Genomic DNA, 21,520 nt, shown 5'->3' on the forward strand with positions numbered 1-21,520 from the left:
ATATGTAAAATTCGCACGGCCAGTCACCATGTAGTGCCATGCCGTGTGGGAGCAAACGCCAAGTTGAATGTAAACATTGGTGGTCCTTTGACTTGTATCAGGTTTACCGACAATCCTCCGGTACGAGCCAGTAACCAACAATTGTACTTGTGAAGCCTCCCATACGACTGGCGTAATGTCACCAGTGACAAATGTTGGCCAAGTACACCAGTCGTGTGGGACCGGCTTAAGAATAGCGTTACATATAAATTGAATGCTGTTGCGTTTGTGTTTGTATTAATTCTATCACTATTGTAATTCAAATATCTATTAAGCTTATTGTACCACGAGTACAGATTGTTAAATGTTCTTAATTCAAAAAAAAAAAAAAAAGGCGGGTAAGTCGTAGATGTCGCTCTGCTGTACAGTAGGTTACAAGTGGGTTACTGTAATGGATGAAATTAAATTTGAATCCAATGATTTATATCATTGTATACGAAAAACGATTCTGAGCGAAGACGGTTTATCTGTCTAGGATATATTATAGATTATTAAAAATTTTCAAATCTTAGGTTTAAAAAGAAACATTTTTAATAATTTCTAGTTTAAAATAATTTGCGAATTTTCGAGATTTTTACATAATAATAGTATGTTGTCAAAATTCAAAATTTGAATGCTTGTAAATAACAATTGTGACTATGTATTTCTTTTATTTTGCAACTGCAATTGTAAAAATATGTTAGGAGCCTTGTATTAAATTTTCAAATCTTAGAATTAAAAAGAAAAACTTTTATGAATTTCTATCTAAGATAATTAGAACATTGCCGTAATTTTTACGTAATTAGTCAAAATTTTAACTTTAAATGCTTACCAATAAAAATTGTGACTATATATTCCTTTTATTTTGCAACTGAAATCGTAAAATTAAGTTAGGAGCCTTGTATTAAATTTTAAAATCTTAGAATTAAAAATAAAATTTTTTATGAATTTCTAGCATAAAATAATTTACGAATTTTCGTGATTTTTACATAATATGTAGTCAAAATTTGAACTTTAAATGCTTATAAATAAAAATTGTGACTATGTATTCCTTTTATTTTGCAACTGCTATTGTAAAAATATTTTAGGAGCCTTGTATTAAATTTTCAAATCTTAGAATTAAAAAGAAAAACTTTTATGAATTTCTATCTAAGATAATTTGAACATTTCAGTAATTTTTACGTCTTTAGTCAAAATTTGAACTTTAAATGCTTATAAATAAAAATTGTGACTATGTATTTCTTTTATTTTTCAACTTCTATTGTAAAAATATGTTAGGAGCCTTGTATTAAATTTTCAAATCTTAGAATTAAAAAGAAAAACTTTTATGAATTTCTATCTAAGATAATTTGAACATTTCAGTAATTTTTACGTCTTTAGTCAAAATTTGAACTTTAAATGCTTATAAATAAAAATTGTGACAATATATTTCTTTTATTTTTCAACTGCTATTGTAACAATGTGTTAGAAGCCTTGTATTAAATTTTCAAATTTTAGATATAAAAGGAAACATTTTTATGAATTTATAGCTTAAATTAAATTGTGTATTTTCGTGATTTTTACATAATATGTCAAAACTCAAAATTTGAATGCTTATAAAAAAAAAAATGTGACTATGTAATTCTTTTATTTTTCAACTACTAATGTAAAAATATGTTAGGAGCCTTGTGTTAAATTTTCAAATCTTAGAATTAAAAAGAACAACATTTATGAATTTCTATCTATGATAATTTGAACATTGCCGTAATTTTTACGTATTTAGTCAAAATTTGAACTTTAAATGCTTATAAAAAAAATACGTGCCTATGTATTTTTAATATTTTTGAACTGCTATTGTTAAAATGTGTTAGAAGCCTTGTATTAAATTTTCAAGCTATTCTACCCTACAAATACATTTTTATCGATATTTATAGAAAAAATAACTAAAAAAGTTGAAAAATTAAAATGTCAGTAAACAGCTCAAAACAAATTTAAATATTTTGAAAATTTTATCAAATATATAAAATACCTATATAAACATTCAGACAAAATTTCAGGTATCTGTGGTCATTTGTTTTAGAGTTGCACCAAAATAAGGAAATCTCTAAAAGTGAAAATCCAATGTTGTAAAAATTTAAATTTAAAATGCTCATAAAAATTTAATTTGAATTTCCAGTGGAATTTTTATTTGTGATAAAGATTGAAAAACTTGTAAGGAATCTTGTATTAAATTTTGAAATCTTAGATTTAAAAAGAAAATTTTTTATGAATTTCTAGCTTAAAATAATTTGTGAATTTTCGTGATTTTTACGTATTTTGTCAAAATTCAAAATTTGAATGCTTATAAAAAAAAATTGTGACTATGAATTTCTTTAATTTTTAACTGCTATTGTAACAATATGTTAAGAGCCTTGTATTAAATTTTCAAGCTTTTCTGCCAAACAAATACATTTTTATCGATTTAATTTAAAAAAAACTAATAATGATCGAAAATTTGAAATGCCTATGAATAGTTCAACTTAAGTCGAAATTTTTTGAAAATTGCATGGTGGATAGAATATACTTATATAAACATTCGGTGAAAATTTCATGTATCTATGGTCATTCGTTTTAAAGTGACATCAAAAACCAAAATCGATTTTGTCGAAAAATGAGTGTGCGTAAATTTTCCCGTTTTTCCCTTAATTTTTAGTTTGTGTTTTTCGATTATTTAGAAAAGTATTAGGATTTTTTTACTTTTGACCCCCCAAAGTACCAACTAGATTCACTTTCTGATCGAACGAGGCACTGAAGTCAAAAATCGAAGCATTTTTACTGCCCCAAAACGTGATGACAGACACAAAAAAAAACACACACACACACATCATGGTAAAATCAATACATTCATCGCTCTGCTCAGAATCTAAAAAAAAATATATATAATATTATACACAAGCGGATGTATCTAATTGCCATTACGAATTGTTATTGAGAGGATTTATACCGATAATTACCAGCAGTGGTAAAAACAAGTGCACGCAAATCAAACAAAATAGTATAAAAAAGTAATTTGAGAGTAAAAAGAGTCGTTACATGTTATAATTGAATCAATATTTAAGAGACGTGACCCCATTATAGCGTTTTTGAAAATAAAGTATTGTTGTGCCTTTTGTACCTAACGAGAAGTAAATTATTTAGAATAATACAATATACGGTTTTCTCTAAAATAATATATTTTTTTTTTGTATAAATGTTTTTAAAAGTTCTCAGTTTTTACTCTAAAAACACATTTTAATGGATTTTCGTTTTTTTTTTTTTGCGTACCTACCTAAACATAATATTTAATTAACATCGTAAGATTTATTTATGTCACCGCTGAGTTCACGAGATGATAGTAAACTATGACATTCGGAATTGTGACTGCGTTAATATCTTGATAAATACACATATTAGGCATATAAATGTTGAAGGTTTGAGTATCGCATACGATTGTTTTATCATACAATTATATGACTTATTTAATAGGGTTTAAAGATAACTTTAAAATTCTATATTTTGAACATCATAATAGATTTTTTCATTGATCCTCCCCCATACAAAAATATATATCAGTCACTGCCTTGAACTACATATAAAGTATAATATACACTTTTTTACATACACAAAAATTACAAAAAAAAATATGTCAAAAATGTAATTATAACTCAATAACTCGACTATATTTATTGACATAGAAAGTTAGTTTGACAATTAAAATACATTAAAAAATTAGAGTAAAAATAATAAATCAAAAAAGGTGGGGTTGGAATTTAGGAAAAAAAGTTGTTATGCGCATGCGCGAAATGAAATGGCAAAAAATAGTTTAATTAGCTTAATAAGCTATAACAAAGTCTTTACTTTTAAGCACCAACAACAAACAGAATTCAAATAAATTTAATATTTTTTAAAGTTATAATGTTTCCAATTTTTGATTATACGCTGTATAATGATTATATCATACTAAAAACTATATTTTATAGCTTTTGATAAAGAGCATACCTATTGTGTTTATAATTATGAACATCTGGCCCATGTACCTAATGTTAAAACAAATTAATATTTTATAACGGCCTAATATCTAATAAATATTATAGTTTACAAAAATATTGATACATAAAAACGCCAATCATTTAACACGTACAATATATTTTATTTTTAAAATTAATTTAAAATTGTTCCGAGTAAATTAATTATTACTGGGTCAGCGGAAGGAAGTTTAATTTAGTTTTATTTTTGACGACCAAATCTAAACGTAAACACTAAACATATAAAACTACGTTTGCCATTTTAATTGAATGCGTTTCTTGATTAGGATTTTTAGATCTGCGTATGTTGTTATGTTTAATTTTTGAGCGTCAGAAGATTTTGCCGCTTTCTTGGCGTATTCATCTGCTTTTACATTCCCTTCTATGTTACTATGTCCGGGAATGCAGATGAGGGATATGTTAGATCCTATGGTTTTTGAATGGGTTATTTGTTGTTGTATAAATTTTGCTATGTCTGTTATGTACTGGTTCAATCAGACTACCAAACTAAGAAAAATAAAAAACTCAATCTTCAATTGGCCTAATTTCCCTCCGAATAAAAGAGACAAGGTAGTTATAAACAGATTATGCATCGGCCACACCCGTCTAACGCATGGATACCTCATAGACAGAGGAGAAAAACCGCAATGCACTACTTGTGGAACTGAACTCTCGGTTAACCATATAATTACCGAATGCCTCCAATACGCAGACGAACATAGAAATTTTGAAATACCCAACACAATAGATGCAGCCCTCGGACCCGACGCAATCAAAACCACACAAATCATCAAATTCCTAATCAAGACAAACTTGTATAGTAAAATTTAAATTTAAAAATGTACTATAAACAATATTGTAACTAATGGCCTTTGCTGCTGATGTTAATAAGATCAATTAAAAAAAAAAAAACTACGTTTTATTTGGAATAAAAATGCAACCATTTCAATGAACAATAAAGAAAACATTTTATTTCTTCACAACATATTGAAGTAGTCACATATAGAAACAATTAATTTTTATTATTTCTGAAATAAAATACTTAAGTATCAAGACTTATCAAGATTTTTAATTAAAAATTTTTCAAGACTGTATAATAATATAATGTCTAAAACGTTCAATTTTGGAAACGAGTTAATGGAATTTCATATAATAAAAAACTCATGAAAAAATGAAGTCATTTAATCATAATAAATTGTAGATATTATATATATATATATAGGGTGATTCTTTTAAGTGGGTACACTAATTATCTCGAAAAGTATTTACTTTTTTCAAAATATTTTTTTACATGGTTTCAAGTTGTTAAAAAACCAACGTTTTTATTAAAAAATTATATTTTTAAATATTTTTTATCCTTATCATTTTTTAAGTTTTTACCTACTTTTTTGAATGACAACATAGAGTTTTAATTTCATATTCCAAAGCAGAATATTTTTCTAAGTATTTTGATTCATAAAAATCGAATTTAGGGCTAGAAGTTTTTGGGTTACCCCGCAAAATGTTTGTCCACTACTCCGCTTGTCTAAACTTTAAATACATATAACTCATAAACTACTCGTCCTAAATTCGATTTTTATGAATCGAAATACTAAGAAAAATATTCTGCTTTAGAACATGAAATTAAAACTCTATGTTGTCATTCAAAAAACTAAAAAATTTAAAAAATGATAAGGATAAAAAATATTTAAAAATATAATTTTTTAATAAAAACATCGGTTTTTTAACAAATTGAAACCATGTAAAAAAAATGTTTTGAAAAAAGTAAATACTTTTCGAGATAATTAGTGTACCCACTTAAAATTATTGTAGAAGTCTTGTTAAAAATACTTGCATATCACATTATAATATTAACCAAATGTCATCATACAAATATTAATGAATATTCTTCGTACTATTATTAAAGAAAACAAAGTCTCAAATCTCAAAACTGTTGTACCTATATAATTTATAAAGTTTAGATTACCTTTGGCGTGGCGTTTGTTCTAAAAGTAAATAATTACGATTGAACTGATAAGTAACTATTATTTAAAAAAAAAATTGAAAAACGAAATACCTGTTTATTCTGCAAAACTTTTTAGTTAAATCGAACAAATTTTATCTTCCCTAAATAAGACCCAGTCATAAGAATTAATATAGTACTTAACTATTATTTTATCAAATATCAAAATGTAAATTTTAATGAATTATATTTATAGCGTATAAGTACTTGTAGTACTTAAAGTAATACCTATGTGTAATTGAATAAAATGTATTTGTTCAACATTTATCGAGAAAGTTACACACTTTTTAATTTCGACAATTTGAAGTTCAAAATGTTTATTAAATATGAATCGTGTGATATTTTATTTAGCGTGGCTAATGTTATGGTATCGAATTAATCAGAAGACACTTTATTTTTATTCACCATCAATATTAGTAAATCAGTGGACACCACAAACTAGATTAATTTATTATAGACTCAACAACTACTGAAGTGTCTGATGTTCTGGAAAATGATTTATTTTTATCAAAAAAGATAAATGTACGAAAATTTAATTGAATGTGTATGTGTGTGGAATAAAAATGTTTAGATAAGTTAATCAAAATAAAACAGTCATCCCATTCAAATGTTCTACTTGTGGTGTCTAACTAACCATTAAGCAGATATTAACTGGATGTAGAAATCGTCAAATATATCGAGAAGATACCCTCCGTTCCATACATCTACACGAAATTCTCAGCCCGGATTCTATCACAATCGACAATTTATTTATACTTAAAAAAAGTTTAATTTGTATAGTGAAATTTAAATCTTTAAAACTTTAAGTTAATATGAATATATTTTATATAATATACCTTAAAATTATATTATAACATGTACTGTCAGACCAATGGCAAGAACTGCCACGGTCTTTATATTTAATAATAATAATAAAAAAAAAAACAATCATGAAATTTGTTTTTTATAAGGATATAAACTGCCATGTTATCTCAAGATGAACAATTCAATACGACGAATATAGAAGAATAAATACAATACAATTTTTTTTTAATAGTTGATCTTTTTTTTTTGATGTGTATTCGTGATTCGTCACTAGACAGACAAATTTCACTTTCTCGGTGGAATTAATTGTTTGAATGTATATGCTGAATATAAAATATACATATCATTTATACCTATCTACAAAAGTCTATAGAACTCAAAATTATTTAGACTATAGACGATATTATTATGAATAATCATGAACTTATTTTCCTCCTTTATAGTACCTACAGCAGTGTACACATGATAATTCACCAAACACGATCACCAACTTTTATTATTTAAAAATGTATTAATGCAATTCTGATTTTATCGAAAACTGTTAAACCTCTACTCAGAAACGATTAGCACGAATTTTGGTTTATAGTCTATACGCATAACTGTTTTCAAAAAAATCTTATATCCTTCACGATTTAAAATTTAAAAAAAAAATGACAATCCTCATTCTAAATAAAAATATGAGGTGTGTCGTTATACAGAACACTTCCCCAACAGTCTCAATTTTACCATGGAGAAGAAATAGTGGCTGGTGTGCGATCATATATGCTCACTCTGTACATGCAATAACCTACTGGATAATTGACTGTACCTTGTAGAAGTTAGGATGAAGTGGCCTATATATAGGTGCAACTGAGTTGAATACAGTTGTATGATTTAATGGTTAGGCTCACCTTTATTAATTGGGGTTCGGGTGGCAGTATTGTGCTAAACAGTTCTCAGCCGTTCCCGGTATATAAAAAGGAAAAAAAAAGGCTCACCTTTATTAATGTAACACACGCGATTATTTGCACTTAACGACGCGTACATGTGAAATTGCATTTGTCCACCCCTCCCCTCCCTCAGTTTTCTCGAGACGGATAACAGAATGTCGTTCGAATCATATACTTTACAAAAATCGAATTATTTATAAATACCACACAGAGGAGATAATTAATATCCACCGAAACGTCCGAAACAGATCAATATAATATTTATATACGGCTAAATGATAACTAAAATAAGTATAATGACTATGGTTTAAGACTTATTACTATTCTAAAATTATTGAAAATATGCAATTAACATTATAACATCCGTTATGCTTATTTTACTGTTTTTATGTACCTATAGAGTATTTAAGTTCCAAATTTAAAATTAAAACAAACATTTAAAAAGCATTTAAAAATCTTGCAGAATTATTCAATTGTAAGTTTTAAAGTTTTAAAATTGAAGTATACTTGAATAGTTAAATTTATAATTTTATTGTTAATAATGAGTCTACCTGCACCCACATAATTTTACAACGTTAAAAAACAAAAAAAATGCGGGTAATTCGTGGATGTCGCTATGCTGTACAGTAGATTTCAAGTGGGTTACTGTAATGGATGGAATTAAATTTGAATCCAATGGTATAATTAAATCATTGTATACGAAAAACGATTCTCAGCAGAGACGGTTTATCTGTCTAGGATATATTATAGATTATTAAAAATGTTCAAATCTTAGATTTAAAAAGAAAAATTTTATGAATTTCTAGCATAAAATAATTTACGAATTTTCGTGATTTGTACGTATGTTGTCAAAATTCAAATGCTTATAAAAAAAATTGTGACTATAATATATTAATTTTATTTTTCAGTTGCTATTGTAAAAATATGTTAGAAGCCGTGTATTAAACTTTCAAATTTAAGATTTAAAAAGGAAAACACTTTTATGAATTTCTGTCTAAGATAATTTGAACATTGCCGAAATTTTTACGTATTTAGTCAAAATTTGAACTTTAAATGCTTATAAAAAAAATCATGTCAATGTATTTTTAATATATTTCAACTGCTTTTGTTACAATGTGTTAGAATCCTTGTATTAAATTTTTAAGCTTTTCTACCCAACAAATACATTTTTATCGATATTTATAGAAAAAAAAACTAAAAAAGTTGAAAAATTAAAATGCCAGTAAACAGGTCAAACCAAATCAAATTATTTTGAAAATTTTATCAAATATAGAAAATGCCTATATAAACATTCAGTAAAAATTTCAAGTATCTGCGGTCATATTTTTTAGAGTTACGCCAAAATAAGAAAATCGCTAAATGAGAAATCTAGTGATAATCCAATGTTCTAAAAATTTAGTTTGACTTTCTGGTGGATATTTTTTTTATGATAAAGGTTAACAAACTTTTAAGGAATCTTGTATTAAATTTTCAGATCTTAGTTTTAAAAAGAAAATTATTATGAATTTCTAGCTAATACTCATCATTGTATACGAAAAACGATTCTGAACGGAGATGATTTGTCAGTCTAGGATATATTATATTTAAATATTGTCATATATTCTATTTTGAAACAGATATTTTATTTTCCAATTAAGACGCATTTTGCATAAGGCATGGTTAATCAATTAGTGTAGTTATCATGTAGTTATCATAATTCATAATACCTTATATTATCATAAATATACAAATACCTGGTTTGAGGATAAATCGTTATCATTACGCGATTTCATAAAAATTTAAAACTTAGACGCTCAAAACATTTTTCCTATAATGACGCTTCAAATTTTCTCTATAGCTATTTGAAGAAAAACTTATGGAAAACTTAGTGTTGAATTTTATAACCTTAGATAAAAATACAAAGAATATTATGAATTTTGAACTACAAAATAATTCGCAAATATTCATGGTTTTGACGAATTTTTGTCAATATTTGAAATTCAAATGCTAATAAAAATTTAATTTGCATTTCCGGTGGACATGTTTTTTGTGATAAAGATCGAAAAACTTGTAAGGAATCTTATATTAAATTTTTAAATGTTAGTTTAAAAAAGAAAATGTTTTATTAATTTCTAGCTTAAAATAATTTGTTATTTGTGATTTTTACGTATTTTGTCAAAATTCAAACTTTGAATGCTTATAAAAAAAAATTGTAACTATGAATTTATTTTATTTTTCAACTGCTATTGTAATAATATGTTAAGAGCCTTGTATTAAATTTTCAAGATTTTCTACCTAAAAAATAAATTTTTATCGATTTTAATTTTAAAAAAAAAACTAATAATGATTGATAATTGCATATACCTATGAATAGTTCAATTTAAGTCAAATTTTTTTTAAAATTTCATGGTGGATAGAAAATAGGTACTTATATAAACATTCGGTGAAAATTTCATGTATTAATGGTCTATCGTTTTAAAGTTATATAAAAAATCAAAATTGATTTTTGTCGAAAACTGGTTGTACGAACAATTCCCTGTTTTTCCGTTAATTTTTAGTTTGTTTATCCCGATTATTTAGAAAAATATATAAGAATGTTTTACTTTTGAGCCCCAAAGTATCAACTAGATTCATTTTCTGATTTAACAAGGTACTGAAGTTAAATGTCAAAGCATTTTTACTGCCCCAAAATGTAATGAAAAACACAAAAAAAAATATTCATGGTTTTGACGAATTTTTGTCAATATTTGAACTTCAAATGCTAATAAAAAAAAAATTGTGCCTATGTATTCTTATAATTTTTTATTCACTATAAGAATAACTTATGAGGAACTCTGTATTAAATTTTCAAGTATTTTGATAGGGGCCAAAAAAATGTTATCGACACTTCAAAAAAAAATTTTCAGACAAATTGAAAATTTCAGTCGTCTATAAATATCTCAAAAAGTAAAAATATTTTGAAAATTAAATAATATAAAGAAAATGCCAATCTAAATAACTGATAAAATTTTAAAGTATCTACGATTTATACTTTTTGAATAATAACAAATATTTAAAATCGTTTCAGGATAAATCGTTATCGTTACGCTATTTCGTAAAAATTTAAAATTCAAACGCACTTTAAATTTTTCCTATAATGATGCTTCGAATTTTCTCTATAGCTATTAGAAGGAAAACTTATGGAAAACTTAGTGTTGTATTTTTAATCCTTAGTTATAAACTCCAAAAATTTTATGATTTTTCAACTTCAAAATTACTTGCAAATTTTTGCGTTTTCGACGGATTTCGTAAAATTTTGAAATATAAACGCTTATTAAAAAAAATTGTGACTTACGATTTTTAATTTTTTTTAGCTAAAATAAGAACAACTCATAAGGAACCTTGTATTAAATTTTCAAGTTTTTCCAACATTTTTTTACCGACACTTCAAAAAAAAATTCTCAAAAAAATTGAAAATTTCAGTGGTCTATAAAAAACTCAAAAAACGTCAAAAATTTTTGAAAATTAAACTGTATATATATAACACTAACATAAATATTTGGTGAAAATTTCAAGTATTTACAGTGATTAGTTTTTGAATTACCACCATATAAAAAAATCGATTTTGTCGAAAACTATAAAATAAATAATTGGGATTAATAATATAATAATATTATTATGTGTTTTGTTTTAACAGGGTATAGACACTGTGTGTAATGGCAAAATCTGGTAACTATGGCCTTGAACACGGTCTTTAGGAGGGAGTGGCATGCATTATCACTTAAATAAATCATATCATTATTATCACACAAAAAGAGACAGAATTGATATAGTGTTTTGTAATGCCCATTGGCCATTGCGTTGTTTGGTTGTTTCCGTTTTTATAATTCCGTAACTAAGAGGGATACACGTTGTTAACATTCTATCAGATTACGAATACGGTACAATTTCCAATACTTCAACCGTAGGGATACAGTAACCCGATCAGCTGATCGCATACTTGTTAAATATTTAAATATTAATATTTAAATACTAGTATTTAAATACTTTTTCTGTATTTTAAATACTTTTAGACAGAAGTATTTCAAGTATATTTCAAATACATATTATTATATATTGTATTTAAAATATTAAATCCAAAATTTTCAAACAAGATATTATTTAATTATTTACTATTTAGTTTCGTTTATCGATTATGAAGAAATTGCTTATCGTCGATGAAAAGACATGACGATTTTTAATGTTGTTATCGACAAACAAAGATATTACGTGAAAAATAACAAGCAGATAAGTTTTTAGTTATTGCTGCTTTATCTCATCCATATTTTAAGACATTGTGGATAAATAATAATATAATCAAAGATTTGGCTGTTGCTAACTTCAAAGAAGCTGTTTAAAAAAAATCAAAGTCTGAAGGTATTGAGACATCTAACATAGATAATGAAAAAATTGAAAATACTAATAAACATGATGATGAAACATCTTCATTTTTTTCTTGGTCCAAAATTCATTCAAATTCCAACATTTCCATTGAAAATGAAATATCAAGTTTTTTGAATAAGAGCCCTACGAAGAATTTATTGGTTTTAGAAGACACAACCAACATTAAAAAAGTTTTTATAGAACACAACACTCCGTTACCAAGCAGTGCTTCTGTTGAAAGAATTTTTAGTGTAAGCAACGCTATACTCACAAAACGTAGAGGGAGAATAACTGACGACCATTTTGAAAAGGTTATGTTTCTTAAATGTAATAAATTTTAAAATACAATTTTTTTATAAATAAAGGAATTCTATATAAACCTACAATATTGTATATTCTATAATATATTCTATATATTCTCTATATTCAATATTCTTTATTCTTCTATATTCAATACACATTATTACATTAAACAAATAATTAGTTTTAAGAATTAAGAATCAGTAAATAATAAAGCTTAAAAAAATGTATTTAAAAATATTTGAAATACTTTTTGAATATATTTGTATTTGTATTTAAATTTATTAGCAAAGGTTTTTAAATAAATATTTAAATACTTTTTAATTGAAGTATTTAAATACCTATTTGAAATACTTTTGAAAAGTATTTTTAACAACATTGGCTGATCGAGTGTTTATTCTATATTGATCTGTGGTTTTAATAATGTTCTGGTTTGTTATTATTATTTTTCTCACAGCCCGCACTACAATAAAGCACGAAGTGTACCTACGTCATATATTATGATCTATATATAGAGTATTATTGTATGCGTAGTGTTGTGTGTTGTAGTTGTAGTGCCATGACTTTTTACTTGGAAAACATTTATGTCGCAATGAAATAGTTAAAATGACATGATGTGAACTTGTCGTAAGCCACAAGGTTAGATAAAAAGTGAAAGGAGAAAGAAAACGCGTTGTAAAACACTTTTGATCTTTCCCATTTGAAAAGCAATATTTTGGCACGGGCCATGGTAGCACCCCCCCTCCCCCCACACACACAACACAAAACTATCACCACCGACGTAAAAATGTACAATAAATTATTCTACTGCGGAAAATTTACTGTGAAACATCGGATTTTATTTTTTTATCATATTATCCTTATAATATTAACCGTTAATTATAATTATTACACACCGCTACAACCTGTTTTTCGTGCGATTTATTAACAAAATTTGACACGACGGCACAAAACAAAATATATTTTAATTATTATGATGGAAAAAAGATTAATGACAATGACTATATAGGTACCTTGGTTTAACGTACTGCAATATAAATATTATGGTGAAATCGTAATACTACGACGTATAAGTATAATTTAGATATTTTATTACTATCGAGGAAATTGAATAACTATATAATTTGATAACAACTCATCACTTTATAAGTAATCACGAAAAGTCCAAGTAGAAACATATACTTATTTTATAGTAGACATAATTTTATAAGGAAAAAATTATCATGTCGTCGATATTATAAAAATACATTCAGGTAGGAGGTAGTAAGCACCTCGGTGCATCTATAGGCTATAGGTACCTTTTTATTTTATAAATATAATATATATAGACACGTCCACGCGATGGATCGTGTCACTTGTGATACGAATTTTATATAATAATAGGTATATTATTCTATAGTGTATAATTTACATACAATTTTCGTTGGATGAAAATTCGAAAAAAATCTCATTAACATGCATATATATAATATAACAATAATAATATTTAATTTTATACGCGTTCTTAATAAATATTATACACCACCACCACCGTAACCAACTGTGTAACCTATATTAAATGTTTGTACGCGAATGCGTGTTACATTTCTTCGAAAACACCCGAACGCCGTGGAATACAGAGTGTATACAGTTAAATGTTCAAAATAACTGTTTTAGAGGTCCGAATCGAATAAGACTTTGCGCGATCGAGAGCGAAAGCGCAAAAAAAGGTTTATCGTAGGTTAGGTTAGGATAGCGAAATAGTAAGTTCTATTAGATTTCGGTATTGTCAAACAAATTATAGCCCAAAATAGTTACGTATCTGTGTCACATGGTTGAAGAACTCGTAAACGTGATTTATTTTTAAAAAAAAGGACATATTTTATTTCTATACTGTACTTACAACAGGTGTCTACAGGGGCGGAGTGGGAAAAAAATTCAGGCCAGGAAAATTAATTTTCTCCAGGCCACTCAAAATTTTCAATTCCTGATTAAAAATTGTATTTTATCTAATTTTGTATGTAAATATATATAGGCAGACAAACAACAAATAGGTAGGTACTAAAATACAATATAACAGTGCATGTATTTTACAGATAAAACTATTAACAAAACTATAAAACCGAAATAAAAATACACAAACCAAAATAATAATAAATCATTATTGTTTTTATACCTATAATATGTTCTAATAAAATTAAAATAAATATATTAACTTACAAAGAATAAACTACTTTAGCTTCAGATATAATTATAATAATTGTTTTACTTATAACATTAACATTAACTTATAACATTACTCATAACATACCTACTTAATCAATGCTTACAATAATAATTTGTTTAATAATTTACTCTTTTCTCCAACAGAGTTTATTATTTCGTCATTGTTAAGTTCGACTAGTGTTTTTTTCTCGATTGCCATTAACATGAAATTTTCTAAGTGTTCGTTGCTCATCGTACTTCTTAATCGGTTTTTTATATACTTCAGTGTTGAAAATGATCTTTCACACGCAACTTGTGTTACGGGTAATGTCAGTAAGAATTGATATGCCAACATCAAAGTTGGATATGTGTTAGAAAATAAACTATATTTAATTAAGGCCTTGTAACAACAAAGAGGACAATTTTGACAACTTCTGCATGGCTTTATTTTACATGAATTTGAATCTTCTTTGTCATCAGAATTTTCACTATCTTCACAATATATCATATTATATTCGTCATTTACTGATTTTTTTAAAAATTCCCATGAGCTAGAAAAATGTAATAATTCTTCACATAAACTGCTTTTAATTTGTTCAACATCATTGTTACATTCAATAAATGGTTTAAGTTTCAAAGATAATGTAGATAATGCACCACTCGGCATTCCATTTTTGAATGATTCAAAATTGTTTGGCGATAATAGAGAAAGATCAAAGTATAATGTATTATTTTTAATAAACCTTGAAGTCATACTTCGTATAATAGCATCAAATACTTTATTATAAACTTCAACTTCAAATTTTTTTGCAGCATTAATTATTGGTTCATCTTCCGTTTCATAAGTAGACATCCTTTTCTTTCTTTGAATACGTTTATTTTCAAACTGATCTTGAATATCACACATTTCTAAATCTTTCTTATTTTTTTCATCTTCAGTATTTTCAATTTCTAAATCAATAATTCGTTGAGCCTTTTCTATAAACTTATCACATGTTATTTTTATATTTTCCATATCTCGTTGGAGTTTTTCTATTTGTTTTAAAGTGCCTTCGACCATTTGTTGACATTTTAATAAATCTAAGCCACTTGTTTGCAAGTATCTTGATAAGGGACCTGTTATAGAAAATATTTTCATAAACATATGTGCAATGAGGATATTTTCATACTTCAATAATGATGACAATAAACAGTTAGCTTTAGATCGAATATCGGGCTTAAAACCTTCATTATTAGATATTTTAGATAGACAAATAATCAACTCTGTATACAAAGCATCGTCAAATTTATCATAAGTACCAAAAATTCTGTTAAGGGCTGTTTGCTTTGCGGTCCATCTCGTTTCTCCGATGATTTGAAGACGTTTATTTCGAATATTATCGTGATGATTATTACTTATTGACTTCCAAATATTCATACGCTGGTATGATTCTTTAAAAAATACGGCACATGAATTAATGATAGAAAAGAACGTTGCTACTTTAACTGGGTTTTTTGTAGCGTCACATATTACCAGGTTTAAAACGTGGCTATAGCACCAAACATGAACTTGTTCGGGCGCTGTTTTGCTAAGCCAAGACGTAAAACCTTTATACATGCCTTGCATATTAGCTGCACCATCTGTAGCATTCCCAATACAACGAGTAATGTTTATGTCTAATGAAAATAATGCAGATTGTAATAACTTCATCATACCTTCCCCTGTAGAATCAGTACAGCACTTAACAGCGACTAATTTTTCATTTATTTCTCCATTTATTACGTACCTTAGTACAATTGAACACTGGTCTATCACCGAGATATCCTGGGTAGTATCAATCAAAACAGAAAACATATCTGATTGTTTTATTTGATTTGAAATAGTAGACTTTATTAATGAAGAGATTGATGTAACTACATTATCTATTGAATAGTGACTTAAAAGAGTAACAAAACTTCCACGCCCTTGAGATCCATGTTTATGCATTTTTTCGCTCGTATTTATAATTTTATTCAAATGTTCATTTAAAACAGCGTCATATTTACTTAATAATATAATCATTTCAAGGAAATTGCCATGATCTAAGATAGGGTCATTGAGTAAATAAGCAGCTTCATTATTTTTACCTCGTATACTTAAACCACGTTTTCCAATAACCTTGATAACTTCAATAATTCTCTCAAGTACTGCCCTATTTTTCTTAACTTCTTCTCTTTGTATTCTTTTTTGGTCAACTAATAATAAATTTTCAATATTTTTTTGTTGAACATGCATAAAATAAGCTTCAGAGCATTGCATATGACATTTACTTGCCTCGTGTTCTGAAATACGCTGGTAAACATGTTTCCAGTCACTCATACCATTAGTAAATGCATTACTGTCAGTCGAAAAAGCCAAACAAACGGAACAAAATATTTGTTTTGAATGCTCATTGTATGTACACCAATTCCTATTTAATTTGTTGTTACGAAAAAATACCTTTTTACTCGAAAATGGTAAAATTGAATCATCAGACGGTTGTACCGGATGAATTTGAAAAAAGTACTTTAAATTATGAGAATTTGGTTTCTTAAATTTGTTTAATTCTACGTTTTTTTCTGGATTGATAACCGGAGTGTCATGTTGAAGTTGCATTAGAGCAGAACTACTATTTTCGGAATTTAATATTTTTTCATCGTTAGTAAACTCGTTAATATCTGTTAAATAAAAAAAAGGGTGGTCAAGGGGTAAACTTTTTACTTTTTTTGTTATAACTTAAAATTTATTAAATAATTTATAACTTATATGGTACCTATATAAAAAAATAATTTTATTTGATAAGCTTACCTTGGGAAGTATGATCCGTTTCAAATGATAAATCATTATGATCAGAGATATTTTCCGAATCCGTTGAAAGTGTAACTGGATTTCTTTTACCAAAATATGAATCTAATCTCATACATTGTTTTCCACTTAACATCAATAACTTTTTACTTTTTTCCCTCTCTCTTTCAGCGCCACCTTTTCTTTTCTTATTATCGCTCATTTTGATGAGAAATATTTTAGGTTGAAATGAATATAATATTTAAAAACAAAACTTTTTAATACGTATGAAATATAAATGTAGTTACCACTCGCAACGTATTTTATCTAATGACAAAATAACGAAAAAATATAGTAATGTACATTTGATTCGATAGTATAGCGAGGCGATAAACCGATAAGATATTGTCGTAGACCACAGATATAATATAATATAGACATAATACTCCGTGTCGAAGACATAGAAGGCTACAGCGAAAGTTATAAAAATAGATAGTGTGAACTGAACTGAAGTGGGTATATACGTGCGTATATTAGATACGGTATACTTATAATTAAATTTGATTTCGTCTTCGTATATATATAGATAAATAAATTTTTTCATTACTCTACATTATTATTATCTATACTTTAGGTAAACGGGCCATTTGGCTTCCAGGCCACCGGGATTTTTCCCGGTATCCCGGTGGGCCACTCCGCCCCTGGGTGTCTATATGGTACAAGATTTCTATGAAAGTACCTATAACGCAGTATGAAATTAGTTGTGTGAACCATTGGCGGATCCAGGGGTGGTCAGACTCCCTCCTACCACAGAGCACATGAATGTCTATAATCACTGTATGCTATATTTTTTTGTAAATACTGTTAATACTTAATCTATAGGCAATGTTGAGAAATTAATGAGCAAGTAAAATATACAAAATATGTGCATTTTATTAATTATTCAACTCAGGTCAAGTTTTATTTTTTTAATTTTAACATAAATTGTTTTTGGGCTAGGAAAAATATTTTGATTTTCTAAACATTTTCGTTGCCAGGGTTACAATATTGACGAAAACATAATATTTAAGATTTACCTATAAATTTTATTGTCGAGGAAATATATCGAGTAATGCGCTATGGTTTTTTTCTAAAGATATCAATACCTTAGCTCTACAAAGTACTCGTAATAATATTATCCCCTGATATTCTATTAAAATAAATAATACAGTAATATATTATTTTTATTTTACAGTGACCTTATTTTATATACAGATACTTAAGACCAAGGATGTTATTATGATAGTGCTCCGTTCGTGATAAACCTTTTAATGAAATTTATTTCCTAGGATATAGACACGTACAAATTATCGTTTTATCTTCTAGAATCGAGAATGTACGAAAACCGAGTTCCCACGAGGACTTAAAGTCACGAAATAATTGAGTTTGCATTACCCGCAGGTCACAATGTAGTATAGTAATGTAATCGCTGGAAATCGTTTACACAACGATTATATATATATATACAGAGTGATTCATCAAACCAATCATGCTCAGTGCTCACCAACAGTATTTCTCTTTAATAATGAATTTGTTCAATTAAAAAAAAAATTAGGATTGTTGTAGATCTTAAGTATAATAGGTACTTTAGTACCATATATTCAATTGGTACTTAAGATTTTTAATTCCATTTAATGCGTGTATAGAAACTTGTAATAATACAAAATTATCAAAAATTAAAACTAATCTTTTTCCATAGCATAAACGCAGATGATGTTTTGAAAATGTTCATGACGTATTGAATTTAAAACCTCTAACGATTAGTTTTTGAGTTATTTAAAGTTTATATTAAAGATAATAGGTAGTCTTTAAAAAAAGTTGTAAAACAATATAAGTAAAACATAATATGTAATATTGGATCTTTATTATACTTTGAAAATATCCTCATAAATTATAATATTTTTTAGATGAATATTGTAAAAGAATGTGTAAATCATCATAAACTCATTAAATTCAAACCCATTATCGTAGGCTATTATTTTTAGTTTAGAAAAATAAACAACTCAAAAGTTATTCGTTTGAAATTCAATTTATATATATATATATATCAACATTTTTGGAAAAATCATCCAATCAACAACGTATAGCATTATAAAAGGATGGTTTTCATTAAAAAAAAAATAATAATTTGGTATAACAGGATACTTTTATAATGCTTGAAAAATTTAAATACTTAAAAACATGGACCTATTAAGTATACCAAAAAACTCCAAAAATCAAAATTTTAATAAGCTCATGTTAAAAGCAAAAAAATGATTGTAATCATGCTTGGTGAATGACTCTGTATAGGTAGGTAGGTATTTAAAAACGTTACGACTTATGCATTGTAAACTATACATAGTGAATGGAGTAATAAGACTGGTAAGCTATAATCGGATTATCTTGTGAATAATTTTTAAAGGCTGTGTCTCTCTGTAACTTTCGTCCACCGGTAAGGAAAACGAAACGAAAAGTTTGTGGACTTTTCCCCAATTGCAGTGGACAAAAAATAAACCACCAACTCGGAAACAGTCTACCTCACCCAAATGTCTGAAATTTCTAACTTTATATATTATATAGCCTTAATGGTGCGCGAAACATGTCCGCCACTGCCTCAAAGTCGGATGTTTTAAATTTCGATTAAATTCTTTAAAATTAATTATAATAGGTATCGAATGTTTTGGACGGAAGTCAATTGTTTTTACCTTCTCTTTTAATCACCTCTCTCCGGTGGGTAAAATTATAAAAAAGTTAATGAACAATCTGGCGTAAACGTATCTGCTCGCAGTACATATTCTTTCCTTTATTTTATATACAGAGTGATTCACGAAGCATGCTCACCCCTTTTTTCTTTAATAATGCAATTATTCAAAATCTAATTATTGGAATCTTTAAATATACTCAAAGACCTGCATATTTTCAAATACTTGAGATTTTGGGCGAGCCCGTTTTCGACCAAAACCGTATCCTTCCCTTTTCAGCCAAAATAATGATTTACAATTTTTGTCAATAATTATTAAGTATAAAATAAATATAAAAACAATGTTAATATAAAGATATTCTTATATTTTAAATTATTTTCTATATTTTATTTTAATGTATTAAATAAATTTTTGTTTGGTCAAAAAGAGAATTGATCTATTTGAAATTTGGTCAAAAAGTAAATCGGCCGAAAAGGGAAGGGTACGTTTTTGGTCGAAAATGGCCATGTCCGAGATTTTTTGTACCACTTAAGAAGCGTCTTGTGGTGATACAAACTTTTGTTTTTCAAATTAAGGTTCCTCTTTTTACTGTAAATTATTTAGCGGATAAGTTTTTTGAGAATTCTGATGTATTGAAATCAAAATTCTAATTAGTAGTTTTTGAGGTATTTAACTTTATGTGCTAAGGATAAAAGGTCAATGGTTTAGATTTATAAGATATGTAGTTTAAGGTGGATTTAAAAATATTAATCATTAATATTAATCTATCAACATAAATAATTTGTAAAAACGACCAGTATCATACATTTTAGTTCCATTAGTAGGTATGACGTGTATTTTATACTTTTGTAAAACGATTCTTAAGGACTTATTATATTTAGTACAAACAATTTAATAACTAAGAAACAATTCATTTTAATTTTTCAATAGGAACATCAAAATGTTTAAAAAAATTATCCACTAAATAATTTACAGCAAAAAGGGGGAAAGGGTTCTCATTTTACAAAACAAAAGTTTGTATCACCACAGGAGACTATCCTTCAGGGGCGTCCTTATGTTGGGGTGGGGGGAGGGTAATCGTGAGGTGGACTGACTTACATAGTAATTGATCAGTTTAAATGTTTATATTAAATTACATTATTTTTATTTTTTATCAATGGTCTCTGGATATGTTGTTATCATAATTCGTATTCGCGATCATAGAATGTTATATTGTGATTATATTAGCACGGTTCACAAAATTATATCAGCTGATCAGGTTCTTGTTTACCCTCGAACAATTAATATATGTATAGTTGTTTTAACAACCGCGGTCTACTCCACGATTTAAGTTATAATATCTTAAATCATGGTCTACACACTCCGTGACAGATAACAAT

At 27.0% G+C, this 21,520-nt stretch overlaps 2 protein-coding genes across 2 annotated transcripts in view; both read right to left on the reverse strand.

Annotated features, from left to right (window-relative positions):
- LOC107166936 (uncharacterized) overlaps positions 1–21,520 on the reverse strand; it is a 208,625-nt gene that overhangs the window by 44,990 nt on the left and 142,115 nt on the right. The gene's annotated exons all lie outside the window — the stretch shown is intronic.
- LOC149054753 (zinc finger MYM-type protein 1-like) lies at positions 14,356–18,118 on the reverse strand. The gene is made up of 2 exons (XM_089229421.1): positions 17,446–18,118; positions 14,356–17,315 (listed from the first exon to the last, which is right to left on the reverse strand). Exons 1-2 carry the CDS (start codon positions 17,642–17,644, stop codon positions 14,761–14,763), a joined length of 2,754 nt encoding a protein of 917 aa, XP_089085547.1. The 5' UTR covers positions 17,645–18,118; the 3' UTR covers positions 14,356–14,760.

The sequence above is a fragment of the Diuraphis noxia genome, unplaced genomic scaffold (assembly GCF_037042655.1).
Source record: "Diuraphis noxia isolate RWA-SAM2 unplaced genomic scaffold, SU_Dnox_SAM2 contig0005, whole genome shotgun sequence".
NCBI classification, from domain to species: domain Eukaryota; kingdom Metazoa; phylum Arthropoda; class Insecta; order Hemiptera; family Aphididae; genus Diuraphis; species Diuraphis noxia.

Excerpts from the sequence above, each read along its gene's own strand:
- LOC149054753 (XM_089229421.1), bottom strand. The coding sequence starts at position 17,644 with ATGAGCGATAATAAGAAAAGAAAAGGTGGCGCTGAAAGAGAGAGGGAA. Across the intron at positions 17,316-17,445 it reads AACGGATCATACTTCCCAAG|ATATTAACGAGTTTACTAAC; the intron begins GTAAGCTTATCA and ends TTTATTTAACAG.